General features: G+C 41.6%; 1 protein-coding gene across 2 annotated transcripts in view; it reads left to right on the forward strand.

Annotated features, from left to right (window-relative positions):
- The window catches only part of Ift80 (intraflagellar transport 80), a 116,846-nt gene that overhangs the window by 44,870 nt on the left and 46,107 nt on the right, over window positions 1–25,869 (forward strand). For both annotated transcript variants that reach the window (XM_040752654.1, XM_040752655.1), the window contains one exon: window positions 22,649–22,828. In XM_040752654.1, coding sequence (XP_040608588.1) covers window positions 22,649–22,828 — 180 coding nt within the window. The remainder of the gene's footprint in view (window positions 1–22,648; window positions 22,829–25,869) is intronic.

The raw sequence follows: 25,869 nt of genomic DNA on the forward strand, positions 1-25,869 counted from the left end.
GGGTCTGTCTTAATAAACCCGTGAGTTTATTGGTCTACTTACAGGAATGTGGATGGCCTCTATCCCTTGGTCAGACTGGTCTTTTATATCCCTTCCCTTTCCCCTGCCAGTCTTCAGGGAATAAACTTCCCTTTTGTGAAGGGTAGATTAATTAATTAATTTTGAAACTGGGTCTCATGTATCCCAGGCTTTCCTCTAACTTGCTACATGGCTGAGGGTGATGTTGAACTCCTGGTCTTTCCTCTCCTCCTGGCTGCTGGGACAGGTTTTTGGCCAGCTTTTGTGGTGCAGGGACTTTGGCATGTTAGATAAGCACTCTGCCAACTGAACTACAGCTCGTGCCTCTGAAGAATAGCTTATATATTCCTCAGTCCAGTAATTCTGTCCATAGGGATTTACTTGAGTGAGATATTGTAGAAGTGGACAAAGTATACAATGATGTTTGTATAACATATCTCACATTTTATAGTAGTATTATTCTACTAGTAAAATGATTGACAGTTGTTCTATTTTCCTAAAATGCTTTGCCCTCAACTCTTTAAGAATGGGAAAGAAAGCCAGCCTGCCTTCCCCCCCCCTCCCCCTCCCCATCTCCCTCTCTCCCTCCCTCCTTTCCCTCCTTCTTTCCTCAAATGGCCACCCATAACCAATTAAGGTGAGAGGTATCAGATGAAGCAGGTAGTAGACAGACCCCCCCCCCCAAAAAAAACTAGGAAGGAGGAGAGAGGGAGATAGATAAAGAATAAGGCTTTGGTGGGCTCTCACTTTCACTGAGGAATCCGTTGTACATCACGTAAGACCGGGCTTGGACACACGTGAGAAGACTGGGAAGGATACTGAGCATCTGCCACTGGTGGCCCATGCTCCTCTACCTCCACGTGTGTCCCATGTGCATGCACACACACAAATAAATAAAATAAAAGAATTAAAAATTAACCTGGGAAGGAGCATCATTTTAGCACCTCATTTTTATTTATGTGTCTGCATAAGTCAAGTACCTGCAAGAACTTGTCCTACTGTCTTCTGTTACTTTTCATTGTCAATGATGCATATAAACTACAACTTGTATGAGTACTTGCAGAGGCCAGAAGAGGGTATCGATCTCCTGGAGCAGAACAGTTACAGGCAGTTCTGAGCCACCCAGTGTGGGTGTTGAGAACTGAACTAGAGTCACAGCACGTGTTTTTGTTTGTTTGTTTGTTTTGTTTGTTTTTAGAGACAGGGTTCTCTGTGTAATAGCTCTGGCTGTCCTGGAACTTGCTCTGTAGACCAGCTTACCCATCAAACTCACAGAGATCTGCTTGCCTCTGCCTCTCAAGTGCTGGGATTAAAGGTATGCACCACCATCTCCTGGGTTTGCCATCACCGCCTGGCCGCAGCAAGTGTTTTTAACCATCGAGAAATTTCTCCAGTCTGAGATAGCATTAATTTAAATGAAATGATCAAGGAATACAAAAATAAGAATGTAAGGAATATGATTATTACTGGATGATCAGTAAAATAAATCATGATCTAAGTGAATTGCTTTTGGAATAAAATTTAGACTCATGGTGGCAATTTTTTTTCTAGATTCTACAATAAACTTTATTTTTATCTTTGATGTCTAAAAGTGTGGGTCAAATTAACATAGGCATTTAAAGTAAATATTCAGATTATGTTAATGAATTACACTAGTTACTAACCAGAACAGGACTCCAGGAGAAAGGTCTGAAAATGCAAGGTACTTTTGGTTTAACTGGCAATGTAGTTAACATTTATGTATCAGTAGGGGGTGCTATTGGTTATGCAGAAGACAACTTCTTTTTGTAATTCTCATTTTCTCTGAACATTCAGACCTTCTTCTGTCCATTCTTTCATCCACTCAATTAAAATACATTTAACAATTCACCACCTGCAGGAACTTGTCCTACCGTCTTATGTTACTTTTCCTTGTCAATGATGCATATAAACTACAACTTGTAGTACAGGTAATATATGAGAATATTCCTAAACACCAGTCTTCCACAAGGAGTGTAGGAACTGCTTCTCCTGTCTCTCTGTCTTAAGCCAAATTTGTGTGTATGTAATTTTAAGAGTTGAAGTTTTTGATTTAGTGCCAACAGTTGTGCTTTTTTTTATTTTTAAATTTAAATTAGAAACAAGGTTGCTTCATAAGTCAGTTCCAGGTCCCCCTCTGTTTCCCTCCCCTCCTCCTGTGCTCTCCCCCCCACCCCTCCCAATATCCTCTCATTTCCCCAGGGAGAGTGAGGCCCTCCATGGGGGTGTCCATAGTCTGTCATTTCATCCAGGGCAGGGCCTAGACCCTCCCCCAAGAGTTCAGGGTGAGAGTGCATCTCACATTGTTGGATGGGAGTCCAAAGTCCAAAAATACACAAAAAGAGAAACATGGCATGTACTCTCTCATATATGGGTTTTAGACATAGATCGGGGGGAGTGCCAGCCTACAATCCCATGGCCAGAGAGTCTGGGAAACAGAAACTTCATTCAGTGGCTGATGGAAGAAGAGGCAGACTCCCATGGCTAAGCACTGAGTTGAACTCAAGAAAGCCAGTAACAAAGAGGGAGGCCAGATGACTAAAGGGTTAAGACTGGGCTGATTTAACCCCCAGAAACAGCTGACCTGACAAGGGTTAGCTCTTGAATCCCAGGCTGATGCCTGGGAATCCAGCATGGGACTGATCAAGACCCCCTGAATGTGGGTGTCAGTGAGGAGGCCTAGGGAATCTATTGAGCCTTGGGCAATAGATCAGTATTTATCCCGGGTATACAAACAGTTATGCTTTTGAATGTCCTTTCACTGGTGTGTGTGTACAGGGAACATGGAGAGAGGACACAGTTAGCCTTGATACTTAAGTCATTGTTTTAAATTTGAATAAGTATTTCTTTGTTGGGAAGTAACTTGAATGAGCAATTTCAGAGAACACAAGAAAATAGGTCCCATCTTTTTCTTCAAAGGGATATATCTTCCTTGGATACCATAACATTTAAAAATGATTTATTTTTGTGTATAGGTGTTTAGCCTACCTGTATGTCTGTTCTTTACATGTGTACATGGTGCCCTTGGAGACTGTGTGGGCACATTGGATCCTCTGGAATTGGGTTTACAGGGGATGTGAGGTGTCATCTGGGCGCTGCTAATCAAACTTGGGTCCTCTGGAAGAGCAGCCAGTGCTCTTAACCACCAAGCCATGTCCTTAGCCCCAGCAGCTTAACCTTTTATAGAGGCGTTCTTAGCTACTTAAAAATATTATTGAAAAATATTATTGTGTGTTCAGTGTGACTGCTTATTCTATGTTAAAATTTAATGTAACTTTCATTTTGAAATTTAAATTACTTTTTAAATTTTTGCTTAATGTAGGAATGGCTTTGGCTCATTTCTAGAGTCTGGGGTCAAAACTCCAGTGGCAAAGGTACAGAGCTGAAGGCTCCTGGGTCTTTCGTTCCCTATGGACAAAGCGAGTGACCAGGGCTAGATGACCATCTCTCCTGATAACTCCACCATTCTGTGCCTCTTTCCCCTGGTCACTGGACATGTCACTTCTTAGAGTACCAAGTGTTTGTTTCATTACTTTTTAATACAAGAAGCAAAACTGCACAGGGCACACCAATCATGGGAAAGTCTCAAGCTGTGCTGGAACAATGTGGCTGATTCATGACTTAAGATTTCTATATTTTATTGTGGCTGTGTGCAAGAAGATGAAGCCATTGCACAAAGAGAAGAATTGGCTGTGAAGATACAGGGTTATCTTTTAGAGGCTCAGGGAAAATTGTAGGTGTAGGCCTTAGGAAGCAAGCTAAGAAAACTGAAAGCACTCCTTGTGTTTTGTCTTTGCTTCCGTGTGCATTGCTATCTGGAGTTGTTCCCCCAGTGAACAGACTCATGCCCCCCCTCCAATTTACATGCTGGAAAGTGACTTAACGTATGTAACGCCTACACTGAAGAGTGTAGACTGCATCAAAAGTACCAGTTTTGTGTCCGCAGGGGAGAGATTGGTAGCCTTGTCTAGGTTAGGAATGTAAACCTGGTCTAATCATATGTGTTCAGGCGTGCTGGAGGAGGTGGTATGACATTACTGGCAGAACTCAAGTGTAGTAGACACGTGAGCTGTTGCTGTGGGCGAAGCATTAGTCGTGAAGGCGGGGGCAGAGGCAGTCATTTCTATCTCAGAGTTACCAGAAGTTTTTAGTTTCATCCCTGAGACATTTCCCATTTATATAAGTGAATTTCTGACTTCATAATTAAAGACAAAGAGAAATTTATAGTTACATTTTCATATTTGGTATAAAAGCAACTTTGTTAGAAAACATAGAATGTAAAACACAAAGCAAAAGGATTCTTCTGTTCAGGAATAAGAGACCCAAAAATTATTCTAAATTAGATTTCTATTGCAGAACTTAGTTTCATTAGCTTTAAAATCAGCACTGGGGCTGGAGAGAGGGCTCGGTGGTTAAAAGCACTGGCTGTTCTTGCAGAGGACCTGTGTTTTATTCCCAGCAGCCACACGGTGGCTCACAACCATCTGTTGTAGCTCTAGTCCCAGGCGATCTGATGCCCTCTTCTGGCTTTGCAGGCACCGAATATGCACATGATGCACGGACATATTTGCAGGCAAAACATCCGTACACATACAATAAAAAATTTAAAACAAAAATCTTTAAATAAATAAATAAATAAAATGAACACATATAGTGGGCATTGTAGAAATGTTGCATCTTAATGGATTGCTGTGTACACAATTACATTGTTTTCCTTTCCCAAGAGTTTTCTTGTTTTTTTTTTTTCCGGTTTTTTGAAACAGGGTTTCTCTGTGGCTTTGGAGGCTGTCCTGGAACTCGTTCTGTAGACCAGGTTGGTCTTAAACTCACAGGGATCCCCCTGCCTCTGCCTCCCTGAGTGCTGGGATTAAAGGCGAGAGCCACCACCGCCCAACTGCCAAGAGTTTTATTTGAAGTATTTATATTAGCTCACTAGTGAAATTGAACTGATCAGTAATTTTGTGTTGTTTTTGAGATGACTAATTAGCTTTAAGTCTTTATTTTGGAACTGAGTTTCTCTGTATAGCCCAGACATGCCTTGAGCGATTTTCCTGCCTTAACTTTCTCAGTGCTAAAATGTATAGGTGTGTGCCATTAGAGAAGGCTAATTAGAAAATAGCTAAACATCTGGGTTTTGTTATTTGTTATTCTTTGGATTTTTAAAGAATAGTTTTCTAAGCCTGCAGCCTTGCTTGTTCATTCTTTCATACATTCATTCAGTAATCTTATGCCTGGTCCTGGTCCTTTGCTGTTAGAGAGCATCAGTAACTGACTTCCAAGAGTATTTAGAGTACAAGGGTGCAGCTTAGACAAAGGCTGCTGCAAGTTTCAGGCCAGCCTGTACTCTAAGACCTTGTCTTAGAAGAAAAAAAAGTGCAAGCACTCGGGAGGCAGAGGCAGGTGGATCTCTGAGTTTGAGGCCAGCGTGGTCTACAGAGTGAGTTCCAGGACAACCTCCAAAACAATACAGAGAAACCCTGTCTCAAAAAACCAAAAAAAAAAGTGCATCCAGGTGTGTATAATCCCAGGTACAACCAGGAAAATTGAACAATTGAGATTCAAGGGCAGTGTAGTCTATGTTGAACAAGACCTGTCTCAAAAAATCAACCTCTTGGGACAAGGAGATGGCATGGTGAGTAAAGTGCAGGTCTGAGGACTAGGGTTTGAACCCCAGAGCCCGCTAGCTGGCTGGACTAGTCTCTGCAGGCAAGCTCTAGGTTCAGTGAGAGATGCTGCTTTAGTAAATAAGGTAGAAACCACCCACGAAAGATTCCTGCCGGCTTCACGCCTCTCTAAGCACATGCCCATATGTGCAACTATACTGACACTCACACATGCTCTTCACACATTCGAACACACAAACATGCACACCATACTGATGCACATGCAAAGGAAGAAATAAAAGCAAAGCAAAAGCCCACCTCCCTTCCCTAACAGAGGGTCAGCACGATCATTGTTATTAGAGAAGAGAGAACAAAATAGAATAGTGGTAATTTTTAGGATATATTTGTATTTCATTATATTTTCACATTTGTTATTTACTATGTGTAAATTGCTATGGATTTACACATATGACACTTGTGTGGAGATTGGGGGACAACCTTTTGAAGTTGGGTTTTTCTTTCCTTATGTGGGGTCTGGGGGCTGAACCGAGGTGGGAGGCAGGAGTGGTGACAAGTGCTCTTACCTGCTGAGTCTTGTCGCTGCTTCTGTGCACTGACGTAAGTAAACTTTCTCTGTGATGCATGGTATAAAGTAAGCAAGCTGGGGCAGGCGAGCCCTGCCAGACTGATGGCCTGAAGTGTATGTTTGGTACCCACATGGTGGAGAAGAAAGCTGATTCCTGCAGGGCTTCTTCAGGTCTTCATGCACATGCCTGGTGTACACGCACAGACACACTTACACACACTCTCTCACACACACACACTCACATTCATACACATACACACTCACACTCTCACATACACACACACTCTCACACATACACACACACACTCACACATTCACACACTCACACACACATACACTCACATTCACACACATCACACACTCACACACTCACACATTCACACACATACACACACACTCACATTCATACACATACACACTCACACACTCTCACACATACACACACACTCTCACACATACACACACACACACTCACACATACACACACACTCACACATACACACATACACACTCACACATACACACTCACATTCACACACTCACATTCACACACATATACACTCACATTCACACACATACACACACTCACACATACACACTCACACATTCACACATCACATTCACACACATATACACTCACATTCACACACATACACACACTCACACATACACACTCACACATTCACACACATACACACACACTCACATTCATACACATACACACTCACACTCTCACACATACACACACACTCTCACACATACACACACATACACACTCACACATACACACTCACACATTCACACACTCACATTCACACACACATATACACTCACATTCACACACATACACACACTCACACATACACACTCACACATTCACACACTCACATTCACACACACATATACACTCACATTCACACACATACACACACTCACACATACACACTCACACATTCACACACATACACACACACTCACATTCACACATACACACTCACACACTCTCACACATACACACACACTCTCACACATACACACACATACACACTCACACATACACACTCACACATTCACACACATACACACACACTCACATTCATACACATACACACTCACACACTCTCACACATACACACACACTCTCACACATACACACACATACACACTCACACATACACACTCACACATTCACACACTCACATTCACACACACACACTCTCACACATACACACTCACACTCTCACACATACACACACACTCTCACACATACACACACACACTCACACATACACACACATACACACTCACACATACACACTCACACATTCACACACTCACATTCACACACACATATACACTCACATTCACACACATACACACACTCACACATACACACTCACACATTCACACACATACACACACACTCACATTCATACACATACACACTCACACACTCTCACACATACACACACACTCACACATACACACACATACACACTCACACATACACACTCACACATTCACACATACACACACTCTCACACATACACACACACACTCTCACACATACACACACACTCTCACACATACACACACATACACACACTCACACATACACACTCACACATTCACACACTCACATTCACACACACATACACTCACATTCACACACATACACACACTCACACATACACACTCACACTCTCACACATACACACACATACACACTCTCACACATACACACACATACACACTCACACATACACACTCACACTCTCACACATACACACACATACACACTCTCACACATACACACACACATTCACACACACACACATACACTCACATTCACACACATACACACACATACACACTCACACATACACACTCACACATTCACACACTCACATTCACACACACACATACACTCACATTCACACACACTCACACTCTCACACATACACACACACTCTCACACATACACACACATACATACTCTCACACATACACACTCACACATTCACACACTCACATTCACACACACATATACACTCACATTCACACATACACACACTCACACTACACACTCTCACACTCTCACACTCTCACACACTCACACTCACACACATACACACACTCTCACACATACACACATACACACTCACACATACACACTCACACATTCACACACTCACATTCACACACACATATACACTCACATTCACACACATCACACACTCACACATACACACACACTCTCACACATACACACACACTCTCACACATACACACACATACACACTCACACATACACACTCACACATTCACACACTCACATTCACACACACATATACACTCACATTCACACACATACACACACTCACACATACACACTCTCACACTCTCACACTCTCACACTCTCACACATTCATACACATACACAACTCACATTTACACACACATACACACTCACACACACTCACATTCACACACTCATACTCTCACACACACTCACATTCACATACACTCTCACACACTCACATTCACACACTCACACTCACACATGCACTCACACACCACTCTCTTATACACACATACATACAATAAAAATACAATTCAAAGTAAGATCTTTGAACTAGGTATACTTGAGAATAGACTACTGTTAGAGTGAGATATGTGCCTACGCTTGATCCAAAACACTAAATCCTATATATATTATTACATGAAGTCTAATTTTTTGTATTTACTACTTTTATGCAATGTAGTATTCCTGAACAATTGCCTAATTTCTTATTTGTTAAGCACAAATAAGTTAATTTCTTTTTTTAAATTTAAATTAGAAACAAGCTTAGTTTACATGTCAATCCCAGTTCCCTTTCGCTCCCCTCCTCTGCTGCCCCCTCACCCCCTATCCCATCCCATTTCTGCTCCCCAGGGAGGGTGAGGACTTCCAGGGGGATCTTCAAAGTCTGTCATATCATTTGGAGCAGGACCAGGCCCTTTCCCATGTGTCTAGACTGAGAGAGTATCCCTCTATGTGGAGTGGGCTCCCAAAGTCCATTCGTACACTGATCCACTACCAGAGGCCCCATAGATTGCCCAGACCTCCTAACTGACACACACATTCAGGGGATCTGGAAGAGTCCCATGCTGGCCTCTCAGCTATCAGTCTGGGGTCCATGAGCTCCCGCTTGTTCAGGTCAGCTGTTTCTGTGGGCTTCTCCAGCCTGGTCTTGACCCCTTTGCTCATCACTCCTCTGGATTTGCAACTGCTTTCCAGGAGTTCAGTTCAGTGTTTAGTTGTGGGTGTCTGCATCTGCTTCCATCAGCCATTGGATGAAGGCTCCAGGAGGGCATATAAGGTACTTAACAATCTCATTACCGGGGGAGGACATTTAAGGTAGCCTCTCCACTGTTGCTTAGATTGCCAGTTGATGCCATCCTTGTAGATCTCTGGAAATCTCACTAGTGTCAGCTCTCTCCTCAAATGTATAACAGCTCCTTCATTATGGTATCTCTCATCCTGCTCTCCGCTATTCTTCCCCCAGCTCAACCTTCCTGCTCCCCCAAGTCCTCCTCTCCCCTCCTCCCCATGCTCCCAATCCACTCAGGAGATCCTGTCCCATTCCCCTTCTCCAGGGTACCATGCATATCTCAGGGTCCTCCCTGTTTCCCAGACTCTATATTCTTCCCCTGACTGGATCTTCCTGCTCTCTCCAACTCTTTGTTACATTGATCATTTGTATTGTTTTTCTAGTTTCTACTTTATTGATTTCACCCCTCAATTAGATTATTTCCTGGCGTCTACTCCTCTGGGGTGATTTGGCTTCTCTTTGTTCTAGCACTTTCAGCTGTGCTGTTAATTCTCTAGTATAACTATTATCCAGTTTCTTCATGTGGGCACTTAGTGCTATGAATTTTCCTCTTAGCACTGCTTTCAAAGTGTCCCATAAGTTTCACTGTTTTGTGTCTTCATTCTCATTGAATTCTAGGAAGTCTTTAATTTCTTTTTTTATATCTCCCTTGACCCAGGAATGGTCCAATTGTGTATTGCTCAATTTTCATGTGTTTGTAAGGTTTCTGCAGTTTGTGTTGTTGTTGAATTCTAACTTCAAAACATGGTGGTCTGATAAGATACAGTGGGTTATTCCATTTTTTTTCCTATTGAGGTTTCCTATATTGCCGAGTATGTGGTTGATTTTAGAGAAGGTTCCATGTGGCACCGAGAAGAAGGTATATTCTTTTGTGTTGGGATGGAATGTTCCATAGATGTCCCTTAAACCCAACTGGTTCATAACTTCTGTTAGTTCCCTTTGTTTCTTTGCGCAAATTTCTGCCTGGTGGTCCTGTCTAGTGGTGAGAGTGGAGTGTTGAAGTCTTCCTCTATAAGTGTATGAGATTTTATGTATAATTTCAGTTTTAGTAATGTTCCTTTTACAAATGTGAATGCCTTTGTATTTAGGGCATAGATGTTCAGAATTTCAACTTCATCTTGATGATTTTTTCCTGTGATGAATATAAAATAACCTTCTTCATCTGTTTTGATTGATTTTAGTTTAACATCTTATTTGTTAGATATTAGGATTGCTACACAAGCTTTTTTCTTGTGTCCCTTTATTTGGAAAATCTTTTCCCAACTCTTAACTCTGAGGTACCATCTTGATGCTGCAATGATAAACAGCACACTTACTGAAAGTAAAAATAAGTATTTATTGTAGAAATTACTCACAAGAGACAAACAAGTAACCCAGATGAGCCGAGTAGTTTTCTGCCACTGAACTGGAAGCCAGAAAGCTGGAAAAAGAGAGCTAGACTTCCGCTGTTCAGTCTTTTGTACCTTCCTCCGTAACACCCCTAGCCATGCCCAAAAGTGGGCCTGGCTAGTGACATAGTTCACCGCCTACGTCCGTATACGTCTTTAGTCATGCCTAAAGTAGGTGTGGTTAGTGGTGCAGTAAACCGCCCTTGTATTACCTCATCTGTATGCGCCTCTAATAAGTCACATGGTTAATGGCAGAACACTGTTTCCTCCTACAATTCCCCTTTTAGTCTAAAAAGGATATTTAAACTTAAAACAACTAACTTGTGTCAATGAACAAAATGTATCAAACATCTATCCCATCTAAATCTAAATTTATCTGAAAGAAACACCCAAGTGTGAACACCTCTTTCCAATCCCAACTCTAAAATAATTGAAAACTAACACTAACGGGTGTAAACTATCCTATAATACCAATAGTAGGGAGAGGGGGCGTGGAATTCTCAAAACTACTTCCTGCTAAGATGGGACGATGACAATCTCATGGGGACCTGTGAGAAGAAAAATGTTAATGTAACAAAATCTTCAGTAGATCAGACAGTCTCTTTATGGCAAGAGATGCTTGATTGAAGTTCCTGACTGGAGTTCTAGTGTTGATTGAAGCTCTCGTCTGAAGCTCTGGCCAGATTGTAGAAGGTATGCTGTTTCAGTTCCTTGGTCTGGAGTTGTGTCGAGTGATGTAGTTCTAAGCTAGTTTCAGGATAGTGCTTGTCAGGTGAAGTCGATGATGTGGGGCAGTCAAGGAAGTGGATCCTCATTCTCTTTCTGAAGCAGTTGAAGATTGCTGTCAGGAAATCCCTTGTTCTCTGGAAAACTCAAACATTAATGTTAACAAAGGAATATTTTAACTTTTATATGTATGCATACTGGAAGAGGTGACAATAGGGAAGATGGTAAACATGAAGCAAATTAGATTTTTCAGAAAAAGAAATCCACAGATAGCAGTCCCTAATTTTATTTTCTTCTGTCTTATATCAATGGCTCTTTGATATAACACAGAAATTCTGAATTTTATTTAAATAATATGCTTGAATTTAGAGTAGGAGAGCCAATCCAACTCCAAAGCCAGCTTCAGTTAAATGAATGGGGACTGAAGTATATGAAGAAACAAAGATAAAAGGGTATTATAAAAATTAATATAGAGATTTAGACTTTGATACCACACAGTGAGTTACTGTTTGTTTGATGGTCCTCAGGGTAGCTATTCATTCTTCTACAGGAATCTATATGTCCAGTATTCTTTGCTGAGTTTACCTGTGAAGACAAAAAACAAAACACTTCTCTTTCCTTTTAGGAGGTCACTTTACCCATGGTAGAATATGATTTTGTAGATGAGCTGTTATCTTTCCTCCTCCTGAGATGTATTCTGTTGTGATAGAATCTTAATTAATTTCGATGGAACCCAAAGTTTTTCTTCTCCTGTGGAAACAAAAGCAAAACCCCTTTCCCAACATAACACATATCCTGGTTTCCAGACTGAGGTCATAACATCCTTAAAATAACTGGTTGGTTCAGTTCAGAAGTCTTCTCTGTAGCCCAGTGTCTTTCTACTGCAGTTTGTCCTTTTTCATCAGCATTAAGAAAATTCAACCTTACTAAAGCATTATGTAACCTGTGTTTGGGGGTCTTTGTTCCCCCTAGCTGTTTATGAAGCATCTTTTAAGGTTCGGTTAGTTCTTTCAATCACTGCTTGTCCTGTGGGATTGTAAGGTATACCAGTTACATGTTTTATATTATAGTATTTGAAAAATTGTTCCAATCTACTGGAGACATATGCTGGAGCATTGTCAGTTTTTTTTTTTTTTTTTGGTTTTTACGAGACAGGGCTTCTCTGTATTGTTTTGGAGGCTATCGGTCCAGCCTGGCCTCGAACTCACAGAGATCCGCCTGCCTCTGCCTCCCGAGTGCTGGGATTAAAGGCATGTACCACCACCGCCCGGCACATTGTCAGTATTTATTGTTTTAGGTATACCCATAACAGCCGTCACCTCTAAGAGGTGTGTAATAACAGAGTCAGCTTTTTCAGAGCTGAGGGCAGTACCCCATTGGAATCCTGAGAACGTGTCTATGGTATGGTGTACATATTTCAAACTGCCAAATTCTGGGAAGTGAAATACATCCATTTGCAAAAGTTCATTTCTGTGAATACCTTTAGGACTACAACCTGCTGGTAACGGTGTTTGATTGTAGAATGAGCAAGTGTGTCAGCTTCTTACTATTTCTTTGGCTTGTTGCCAGGTGATAGAAAAATCTTTCTTTAAACCTTTGCTGTTAACATGGTGTTTCTTATGAAATTCTGAAGCTTCCAACACATTAACTATTAATAAACGATCAATTTCATCATTGCCTTGTGCCAGAGGACCTGGCAGACCTGTATGGGATCTGATGTGTGTTATATGTATAGGATGAGTCCTGTTTCTGATGGTTTCCTGTAATTGTAAAAATAATGAGGTTAATTCTGTACTATCAGGAACAAATTCTGCAGTCTCAATGTGCAAGACAACTCTTTCTGCATACTGAGAATCCATGAATATATTGAGAGGCTCTGTAAAGTCTTTACCATGAGAATGGCATATAACTCTGCCTTTTGTACGGAGTTGTAAGGGCTTTGAACTACTTTACTTATCTTTCCGGATTTATAGCCTGCCTTACCTGATTTGTTTGCATCCTTGTAGAAGAAATAGGTGTTTGCCTCACAATACGCGGAAGAATCCAAATTGTTTTCTTTATGAATTTGACTCTCTCTGTTTTGGGATAGTTATTACTAATAGTTCCCAATAAGTCACTGCAAACTATTTGCCAATACTCATTATCCTTCCATAAGAAGGAAATTTCCTCATTAGTTAAAGGTACAATAATTTCAGCTGTGTCTTTCCCAGTCAGTTGACAAAGCCTTAACTTACCTTTTAATATCAAATCGGAGATCTTTTCTATATATGTTTTCAATTTTTTATTCTGTTTATATGGCAGAAATACCCATTCTAGTATGATGTCTTCCCTCTGCATTAATATTCCTGAGGGGTATTGTCTAGATGGTAAAATAACCAGAATACAGTCCAGTTTTGGATCCACACAGTCCACATATGCTTCTAATATATTCTTTTCTACTCATTCTAATTCTTTTTCAGCCTCAGCTGATAATACTCATGGGCTGCTTAGGTCTTTATCTCCTTTTAAAGCCATTTTCAGGTGTTTTAAATCATGCCCTTCTACACTGATAATTGTCTGTAATTGAGAGATTTCTCATAATAGTTTTTTAAGATCATTAAGAGTCTGGTAACGATCTCTTCTGATCTGTACTTTCTGCGGTCTAATTTTCTGAGAGTCTATTTTATAACCTAAATAGTTAATAGAATCTCCTCTTTGTATTTTTTCTGGGGCAATTTGTAATCCCCAGCGAGGCAAAGTTTCCTTAAATGCTTCAAACATCTTTTCCAAAGTATCCTTATTTGAATCAGACAGTAACATGTCATCCATATAATGATATATTAATGAATGTGGAAATTTTTAACGAATTATTTCTAGAGGTTTATTCACAAAATATTGACACAAAGTTGGGCTGTTTAACATACCTTTATGCAGCACTTTCCACTAGAATCTTTGCACTGGTCGGGAATTATTATATGTAGGTACCGTGAAGGCGAAATTTTCTCTGTCATTTTCTTGTAATGGTATGGTGAAGAAGCAATCTTTTAAGTCTATAACTATAATTGGCCAATCCTTAGGTATTAGAGAAGGTAACGGCATCCCAGGTTGTAGAGACCCCATAGGCTGAATTACCTTGTTGATGGCTCTAAGATCAGTAACCATTCTCCACTTACCAGACTTCTTCTTGACAACAAAAACAGGTGAATTCCATGCACTAGTTGATTCCTCAATATGTCCAGCATCTAGCTGTTCCTGAACTAACTTCTCCAAAGCCTCTAACTTCTCAGATGTCATAGTCCATGGACCCACCCAGACAGGTTAATCTGACAGCCATTTTAAGGGTAGAGCTTTTGGTTGCTCTGTAGCTTTGGTACTAGCATCCTTTTTCTGTACAGCCTGTACATTTGGCATCTGTTTTCTGTACTGCCTTACTATATTCTTTCTACTACCAAGAGCATGTCTATAATTCCTAGCTGATACAGGAGAAATGTTAATCTGTGTATTCCATTGCTGTAATAGATCATGACCCCAGAGGTTTATAGCAATATCTGCAACATATGGCTTTAACCTTCCTCTCTGTCCTTCTGGACCAATAAAGTCAATCCATCTAACGCTCTGTTTAACTTGAGATAGGGTTCCAATCCCTAAGAATTGAACGTTAACCTCTTTTAAAGGCCAAATTGGGGGCCAAGACTTCTGATTCATTATGGTGATGTCACTTCTGTTGTCTAAAATGTCATTAATCACAATATTATTTACTTTAACTGGTAACTTGGGTCTATGATAGTATATAGAAGTTTGCCAAAATATACGTTTTGTATTTCCTCCTGATATAATTGGTTTATCCTCTGGAGCTAATGTACTATCCAGTGCCGTATTATTTACAATGGGCAGTGGATCTTCTAATTGTCCTGGGAGAGGTTGTCTTCCACTGTCACTGGGAATGACTGGATAATCTTGCTTTTCGGGGCCTCCCTGAGGCCCCTGCTTATGTTTTCCGGCTGTCAAGGTCTACCTTGTCTATCTGTAGTCGACCAGTATTCGTTGGTCCAATGTCTGCCCTTTCCACACCTCCTTCAGAGACCAGGAGGCTGAGGCCTTCTGCCTGATGCATTCCTGGTAAAAGCAATATTTCTAGGAATGCGTTATCTACAGTTCCTATTCAGATGTCTTATTTTACCACAGTTAAAGCATGTGGCATCTTTATGTCTGTTAAAATTTTTGGCGATTGCCTCCCCTACCCAGGCCTCTATATCGTCACGGGTAGGGTATTTGGCATCCTGGTGCCTCCTCAGGCCTATAGAAATAGCTTCACCTACCCAAGCTCCCGTATCCTGACTTTTACATTCCAGGTTCACTGTATATAGGACCCATTCTTCCAATGGCGCTGATCTTATTTTTAATATCTTATTTTATTTTTGTGTTCTCATATGCCAAAGATTCTATAAGGAGTCACCCAGATTCTGGATTTGCTACTTGTACTTCTATTGTTCTGGACAATCTCTCTAAAAATTAAGGAACCTTTCCCTTGGACCCTGTACTTCCTTGGTATAGGGTTGCATTATCTCTCCTGTTTCAGAAACCTTATCCAAAGCATTCAAAGCAACTGTACGGCTTAAAGACAACATGTGCTAGTCATATGCAGTCTGAACCTGTGGGTCAGCGTAAGCACCCTCCCCAAGAATCTTGTCTTGGGGTGCTTCATGACTGTTCTTTAATTCCTGAATCTCTAGGGCTTTCGCCTCTTGCCTCCATAAAGCTCTCCATTGAATTTGACATGAATTTTCACGCACTGCTGAGGCTAATTGGGCCCAATCTCTTGGGGTTACTCTATTTGCAGTGGCCCATGAGGTAATGAGCTCTCTGACATAGGGAGAATGAAGACCATACGAAACAATGGCCTCCTTGATTCCCTTTAGGTCCTTCATCTGTATAGGTTGATTGATAAGCAATGGGACCATTTGGGTGCTTTTTCGTTGCTGGTTTTTCGGTTACAGATACTGGGAAAACCATAGCAACTTTAGGGAGATCTTTCCGGCATTTGAGAGGTGTGGGGAAACCCCTGTCCTGACCTGTTGCCTGTATGTCTGATTCTGAAGTATCAGATTGGATGTCTTCTAAGGCCTGCAATCTATTCATCATTGTTTCTCTGAGCTCTTGACGTTCTTGGGACAAATAATTTTCTAAGGACATCATAGAATCAGTCATTTTTTTGCATTCATCATTTACATGTGATTCCAAATATTTAATATTCTCATCCTTAGAAAGTATCTCAATGGCATTTGAACTGCCTTCCATAAATAACGTTCTATCAGCTAGTTTGTCATTGCTCTCAGACATGGAACAAATCTTTTCTGTTAGCTTTTCAATCTTATGTTCCATTCTTTGTAGTTTGCTAGTGAAATCATCAAACATGGAACAGTTTTGTTGGTTAAATGTTTCAACATTATGTTCCTTCCACTTTTTGTATTCTGTCTGTTGAGCACATTTTTCCTGAAAGTAATTCGATTTTGTGTTCCGTCTCTTTAAACCTGTTTGCCAGACCTACATTATAATTTTTAATATCCTGAATATTTCCTATCAAACCTTCCTTACTATCCTTCAAGGAATTTTCCATTTCCTGAATTCTTTGTACTAGGATTTCATAACCATCTTGCGATGACCATATGACCTGTATAAGTTTGTCATATTTTGCCCTATTTTTGAAATTTAGCAAAATTATATGGATTATTAAACTAATAATCACCATTGTTCATAGGAAGTACCTTCCAGGTAGGTCCTCAATCCTTTCTAAAATCCCATCCATACAAAAAACAAGAAAATTCTTAACATCTTGCATCGTAATGTTAGTTAATATTGTATAAAGCAGTTAAGTTTGTTACCAGTGGAGTTTTTTTTTTGGTTTTTAGAGGCTTGCCTCTACCTCCCGAGTGCTGGGATTAAAGGCGTGTGCCACCACTACCCGGCACCAGTGGAGTTTTATTCAGGCCGAAGTCAGCAGGCCACCAGTGAAAGTGCACGTGGCCTTGAGAGAAATCTCGGAATACCACTTAACCTTACCAGCAGGTAGAAGGTGCTGGTTCCTGCCGGCAGGAATCGTGTCTTGCCGAGCGAAGTGGTGGGAAACTTAGCGAAAGGAGAGTCCACGTGTTCCTGGAGCTGGCGGTGGTCAAACTGAGAAGCAGCTGCTTTCTAGGCGCCTGGATCTGGGTTCAGGAACTTCTGACACCAAAATGATACTGTAACGATAAACAGCACACTTACTGAAAGTATAAGTAAGTATTTATTGTAGAAATTACTCACAAGGGCCAGGCGGTGGAGGCACACGCCTTTAATCCCAGCACTCGGGAGGTAGAGGCAAGCGGATCTCTGTGAGTTCGAGGCCGGGCTGGACTAACAGCCTCCAAAACAATACAGAGAAACCCTGTCTCGTAAAAACAAAACAAAACAAAAAACAAAAAAACAAAAAGAAGTTACTCACAAGAGACAAACAAGTAACCTAGATGAACCGAGTAGTTTTCCGTTGCCGAATTGGAACCTGGAAAGCCAGAAAAAGAGAGCTTGACTTCTGCTGTTCAGTCTTTTGTACCTTCCTCCATAACGCCCCTAGCCATGCCCAAAAGTGGGCCTGGCTAGTGACGTAGTTCACCGCCTACGTTCGTATATGTCCGTAGTCATGCCTAAATTGGGTGTGGTTGGTGGTGCAGTAAATGCCCTTGTATTACCTCATCTGTATGTGCCTCTAATATGTCGCATGGTTAATGGCCGAGCACTGTTTCCTCCTACACCGTCTGTCTTTGAAGTTGAGGTATGTTTCTTGTATGCAGCAGAAGGATGAATTCTGTCTTCATATCCATTCTGTTAACTTGTGTATTTTTATAGGCGAGTTAAGACCATTAATATTGAGGGATATTAATGACCACTGCTGTTTGTTAATTCTTTTTTTTGTCTCTTCACTAAAGTTTATTAAACTTTACTTGAGTATCCTTTTTGAAAGTCATCTCTTTAACCTTTATCATTGCAAAATCGGTTTCTGTTTTGCATGATAAAGCTGACTTACAAATCTCATTTCCAAAGACAAATGTCATTTTCCAGTGTGTCTCATTCTTTCTTTTTATTCTTTTTTCTTTTTCTTTCTGTTTTAATTTTAAATAGCTCTCTTCACATATCAACCCCAGTTCCCTCTCCCTCCCTTCCTCCTGCACCCCCCCCCACCATCCCCTCTATCGACACTTCCTTCCACATAGGAAATATATGGAGTCTGCCATTTCACTCAGGGCATGGTCCAGGCACTCTCCTAAGAGTCCAGGCTGAGAAAGCATCCCTCTTTGTGTTATGAACACAAAAAGTCCGTTTGTATGCCAGGGATAAACACTGATCTACTGCCCAGGGCCCCATAGGTTTCCCAGGCCTCCTCACTAACTCTCACATTCAGGGGGTCTGGATCAGTTCCATGATTCTTTGCAGTGTTTTCTTGGTTTCTACTTGATTGATTTCAGCCCTCAATTTGATTATTTCCTGGCATCGGCTCCTCCTGGGTAAGGTTGCTTCTTTTTGTTCTAGAACATTCAGCTGTGCTATTCTCTAGTGTGACTGTTCTCCACTTTCTTCATGTGGGCAGTTAGTGCTATGAACTTTCCTCTCAGCACTGCTTTCAGAGTGTCCCATAAGTTTGGGTATGTTGTGTCTTCATTCTCATTGAATTCCAGGAAGTATTTAATTTCTTTTTTTATTCCTTCCTTTACCCAGGGTTGGTGCAATTGTGCATTGTCCAATTTCCATGAGTTTGTAGGGTTTCTGCGATTTGTGTTATTGTTGAATTCTAATTTTAATGCTTGGTGGTCTGATAAGATACAGGGGGTTATTCCAATTTTTTTTTGTATCTGTGGAGGTTTGCTATACTTCCTATTATGTGATCAGTTTTAGAAAAGGTTCCTAGTGGCGCCGAGAAGAAGGTATATCCCTTTGTGTTTGGGTGGGATGGTCTATAGATGTCTGTTAAGCCCAGTTGTGTCATAACTTATATTAGTTCTTTTGTTTCTTTGTTAAGTTTCTGTCTGGAGGTCCTGTCTAGCGGTGAGAGTGGAGTGTTGAAGTCTCCTACTACTTGTGTGTGAGATTTTATTTGCGATTTGAACTTTAGTAATGTTTCTTTCACGAATGTGGGTGCCTTTGTATTTGGGGCATAGATGTTCAAAACTGCGACTTCATCTTAATGGACTTTCCTTTGATGAATATGAAATGTCCTTCTACATCTCTTTTGATTGATTTTTATTTGAAGTCTAGTTTGTTAGATATTAGGATTGCTACACCTGCTTGTTTCTTGGGTCCGTTTGATTGGAAAATCTTTTCTCAACCCTTTACTCTGAGGTAACATCTGTCTTTAACATTGAGATATGTTTCTTGTATGCAGCAGAAGGAAGGGTTCTGTCTTCATATCCATTCTGCTAGTCTATGTCTTTTTATAGGCAAGTTGAGACAGTTGACATTGAGGGATATTAATGACCATTGATAGATGATTCTTGTTTGTGCTTGATTTATTGGTAATGGAGTTATTGTGTGTAGGTTCTCCTCCCTTTTTCTTTTGGTGTTTGGTAAAGTGGGATTATCTATTGCCTGTGTCTTTGTGAGTGTAGTTATCTTTGTTGGGTCTAGGTTTTCCTTCCATCACTTTCTGTAGAGATGGATTCATGGATACATATTGTTTAAATCTGGCTATGTCATGGAATATTATGTTTTCTCCATCCGTGGTAATTGAAAGCTTTGCTGGATATAGCAGTCTGGGCTGGCATCCTTGTTCCCTTAGTGTTTTTAGGACATCTGTCCAGGATCTTCTGGCTTCCATAGTTTCCATTGAGAAGTCAGGTGTAATTCGGATAGGTCTGCCTTTATATGTTACTTGGCCTTTTTCTTTAGCTGCTCTTAATATTTTCTCTTTATTCTATAGGTTTGATGTTTTGATTATTATATGGCGAGGTGACTTCTTTTTCTGGTCCAGCCTATTTGGTGTTCTGTATGATACTTGTATTGTCATAGGAATATCCTTCTTCTATGAATTTTGTTGAATATGTTTTCTGTACCTTTGAGCTGTATTTCTTTGCCTTCTTCTATACCTATTATTCTAAGGTTTGACTTCTTCACGGTGTCCCATATTTCCTGGATATTTTGTGTTCGAGATTTGTTGGTTTTGAGATTTTCTTTGGTTGACGACTGTTTTGATTATTATGTGGCAAGGGGACTTTTTTTGTGGTCCAGTCTACTTGGTGTTCTGTAAGCTTCTTGTACTTTCATTGGTCTGTCTTTCTTTAGGTTGGGAAAATTTTCTTCTATGATTTTGTTGAATGTGTTTTCTGCACCTTTGAAGTGGGTTTCTTCACCTTCTTCTATTCTTATTATTCTTAGATTTGGTCTTTGCATGGTGTCCCACATTTCGTGAATATTTTATGTTGGGGATTTGTTGGACTTAAGATTTTCCTTGGTTGATTAATCTATTTCTCCTAGTGGATCTTCAATGCCTGAGATTCTCTCTTTCATCTTTTGTATTCTGTTGGTTATGCTTGCTTCTGTAATTCCTGATCATTTACCCAGCTTTTCTATTTCCAGCATTCCTTCAGACTGTTTTTTTTTCATTGTCTCTATTTCTGCTTTCAAACCTTGCACTGTTTGAATTGTTTCTTGCAATTTTTGGTTTGTTTTTTCCTCCATTTCTTGAATTTTTTGATAGTTTTTCTTCCGTTTTTTTTTTAACAGATTTTCTCATTACCTCTTTGAGAGTCTCTATTATCTTCATAAAGTTGTTTTTAGGGTCATTCTGTTCTGCTTCATCTGTGTTGGGATGTTCAGGTCTTGCTTGTGTGGAGTCCCTAGAGTCTGGTCGCATCATATTGATCCTTCTGTTGACTGTGTTCTTCCCATCCCTTCTTCTAGTGGGTTCTCTTCCTCTCCTGGTGGGTACAGGTCCAAAGTTCTCTTCTGATGGGTACAAGCCGGTGCAAAACTCCGATGGTCTTCCTCTTCCTGTAGGTGGAGACGGGAGGACTATCATGACATTGGCAGACTCTGGATGGGCTGTTCCACCAGGACGGGTTTCCCTGTGTGCAGTCTCCATGCCTCAGGAGACTCTGAGCAGGGCACCAGAAGGTGGGCTGGAAACATGCCCAAGCTTTCCTCCTCCAATGTGTGGAGACAGGACTAGCACCTCGAAGCTGGCAGATTGTGGATGGGCTGGTCCGCTGGGACGGGTTTGCCCATGCACAGTCCCCAGGCCTCAGGAAGCTCCAAGCAGGGCACCGGCAGCATTAATTTCTTTTTATTACCAGAAGAGATTTTGTTTTGAGGTACGGTCTCACTAGGTAGACTAGGCTGGCCCTAAAGATGACAGTGAATCAGTTCCCTTCAGATAAGGGCACTGAAAAATAACCATAAACCAATTTTAGCATATATTGTATCTTTAATCAACTTCAGAAGTTTTGTGTGTCTGTGGATTTTAATGCAGCAGTCCTTTAAGGCTGTGGTTCTCAACCTTCCTAATGCTGCAACCCTTTAATACAGTGCCTTTTGTTGTGGTGATCCCCAAACATCAAACTATTTTCATTGCTATTTCTTAACTGTGGTTTTGCTACTGTTATGAGTTAAATGTACATATATGATATGTGACCCTATGAAAGACTTGTTTAACCCCAAGGGGTTGCAACCCACAGGCTGAAAACCACCACTTTAAGGCATCAATACCTTCATTACTGGAATTAATATGGCCCGGAGAGACATATATTTTTACCATTAGCTTCACTGCAAAATAATTAAGTTCTAAGAAATAAAACTACGAATGACCCCAAAATATATTCCTTCAAAATCACCTTAGCATCTTAATATGTAATGTGTGACCAATTTAAAGGTTGTCAGTGTTTTGGGGGTGTTTTTGGTAATACATTTTTCTTCCTCTTCTCTTCTATCTAGTGGTCATATGCTCTAGAAAAACCCAACACCGGCAGCATATTTAACATCGCGTGGTCTATTGATGGCACTCAGATCTCGGGAGCCTGTGGGAACGGGCATGTTGTCTTTGCGCATGTGGTGGAGCAGCGCTGGGAGTGGAAGAATTTCCAAGTAACGCTGACGAAGAGAAGGACCATGCAGGTATGGTCATGTTCCTGCGCTGACTAAGTCTGCTGCTTGTCACTACACAGAGCAGAGGGCTCTCTCTTCACACCCCCTTTTGTGAAGACACTTCTCAGTAAGGGTGTTGACCTGTTTCAGTGGAAGGTCAGAAACCTTCTACGTCTTCTAACCTGCCGAGGGAGTTAGGACAAGCAGGGCTACTTCTGTTCCGGGTCCTGGCAGTCCTCTAGCCGGGATACTCAACATGCCAACCGCCATATTTGGGGCTGGTGTGTAATACTCAACATGCCAACCGCCATATTTGGGGCTGGTGTGTAATACTCAACATGCCAACCGCCATATTTGGGGCTGGTGTGTAATACTCAACATGCCAACCACCATATTTGGGGATGGTGTGTAATACTCAACATGCCAACCGCCATATTTGGGGCTGGTGTGTAATACTCAACATGCCAACCACCATATTTGGGGATGGTGTGTAATACTCAACATGCTAACCGCCATATTTGGGGCTGGTGTGTAATACTCAACATGCCAACCGCCATATTTGGGGCTGGTGTGTAATACTCAACATGCCAACCGCCATATTTGGGGCTGGTGTGTAATACTCAACATGCCAACCGCCATATTTGGGGCTGGTGTGTAATACTCAACATGCCAACCGCCATATTTGGGGCTGGTGTGTAATACTCAACATGCCAACCGCCATATTTGGGGTTGGTGTGTAATACTCAACATGCCAACCGCCATATTTGGGGATGGTGTGTAATACTCAACATGCCAACCGCCATATTTGGGTTGGTGTGTAATTTTGAAGTGGGATATTTTGTAGTTTAATACGCAGAACTAGGATATGTCAGTGGGAGAGGGTTGGGACAGTTGTAGGTGAGAGTGTGTCAGTGAGTCAGTTGTAGGCGTCTACGGACTGTGCTCTCCACTTCTCTCAGAGCTCTGCATAGAATCAGTGTGTAACAAGTGCGTTGAGTCTCAGAGGAGCCGGGTCTGAGGAGAGTGCAGGCGCTGCTGACCAATGGAGAAAGAGGAGCTCACTCTCCTCACCCTCTGCCGCATCAGTGGCTTTCGGCCTCTCTATTCATAGCCGTGTGACTTTAACACCTGTAAAAGCTCGGAAGCATACATTGTGACTTTAACCTTTTAAAGTACTTTGTTAGCTCAAGTATAAAGATTTTAAAATGTGTATAATATGTTACCAGACTCAGTAATTAGATTCTACTTTTTTTTTGAAAATTTTATGTGGAAAATGTATTTTTTTAAAAGCAGAGAGTGGTATATAGAATCTCCTTATCCTTTCCACCCCACTACGGCATTCATCAGCTGGGGATCCACCCTGTCCCACCCACAGCCATCAGCTGGGGATCCATCCTGCCCCACCCACAGCCATCAGCTGGGGATCCATCCTGCCCCCCACAGTCATCAGGGTCCATCCTGCCCCCCCACAGTCATCAGGGTCCATCCTGCCCCCCACAGTCATCAGGGTCCATCCTGCCCCCCCCCACAGCCATCAGGGTCCATCCTGCCCCCCCCACAGCCATCAGGGTCCACCCTGCCCCACCCACAGCCATCAGGGTCCATCCTGCCCCCCCACAGCCATCAGGGTCCATCCTGCCCCCCCACAGCCATCAGGGTCCACCCTGCCCCACCCACAGCCATCAGGGTCCACCCTGCCCCACCCACATCCACATCTGCTTTCCAACCTCCCAGTGAGTTTCAGGCAAATTCTGATATCATACTTCATAAATAAATGTTCAATATATAGAGCTTAAAAATAAGCACATCTCTTTTTTTTTTTTTTTGTTGTTGTTGTCTCTTTTATTTAAATTAGAAACAATCTTATTTTACATATCAATCCTAGTTCCCTCTCCCTCCAATCCTTCCATACCTCCCTACCTACCCACATCCCATCCCCCCATCCACTCTCCAGGGAGAGTGAGGCCTTCCTTCCCCGGGGACCATCATTTGGTGCAGTGCCTAGGCCCTCCCCCATGTATTTAGGCTGAGGGAGTAACCCACCGTAGGGAATGGGCTCCCAAAGTCCATTCGTGCACTAGGGGTAAATACTGCTTCTACCGCAAAAGGCTCCAGGCCTCTTAACTGTCACCCAAACTCAAGGGCCCTAGTTCGATGCTATGCTGGTTCCCTAGCTGGCTGGGATCCATGAGCTCCACTTGCTCAGGTCAGCTGTTTCTGTGGGTTTCCCCAGAATGGTCTTGACTCCCTTGTTCATCACTCCTGCCTGTCTATAACTGGCTCAGTGCTTAGCTGTGGATATCTGCTTCTGCTTCCATCAGCTCCTGGATGTAGGTAGTCATCAGTCTCATTATAGGGGAAGGGCATTTAAGGTAGCTTTTCCACTATTGCTTAGATTCTTAGTTGGTGTCATCCTTGTAGATCTCTGAACATTTCCCAGTGCCAGATTTCTCTTTAAAACCATAATGGCTCCCTCTATTATGGTATCTCTTGTCTTGCTCTCCTCTATTCTTTCCCCCACTTAATCTTCCGTATCCCTCTTGTTCTCCTCCCCCTCCTCTTCTCCCCTCCTCTTTCTCCTACCATTTCCCCTCTCCCAATTTATTCAGGAGCTCTTGTCCATTTACCCTTCTCTGGGGGACTATGTAAGGACATCTCTTTTAATAGAACCATAATGCCATTGTCATACACTAATAACAAGAACAAAAATAATTCTTTAATTTTAGGAAATATCCACAAGATGTTCAAATCTTCAGGTATATCCCACATGTTTTAAAGTTTGGGTAAGGATTCAAATGATTACAATGGGCTTGGTGCATCATTTAAGTTGGTATTGGTCCATAGTACCCGCCCCCCATTTCTTCTTACCATACTCTGTATCTTTCTTTTAGGAAGTCAGACAATTTGTCCCAGAGTTTTTCACAGTGTGGACTTAGATGATTGCATCCCTGTGGTGTGTTGTTTTTGTTTTGCTTTCCAATGCTGGTGATTGGCCTCATAAACTATTAGGCAAGCATTGTACTGAGCTAAAACCCCATTCCATCCATGGGCTGGATAGACGTTCCCTTTTG

Source organism: Mesocricetus auratus, unplaced genomic scaffold (assembly GCF_017639785.1).
Source record: "Mesocricetus auratus isolate SY011 unplaced genomic scaffold, BCM_Maur_2.0 Super-Scaffold_100009, whole genome shotgun sequence".
NCBI lineage: Eukaryota > Metazoa > Chordata > Mammalia > Rodentia > Cricetidae > Mesocricetus > Mesocricetus auratus.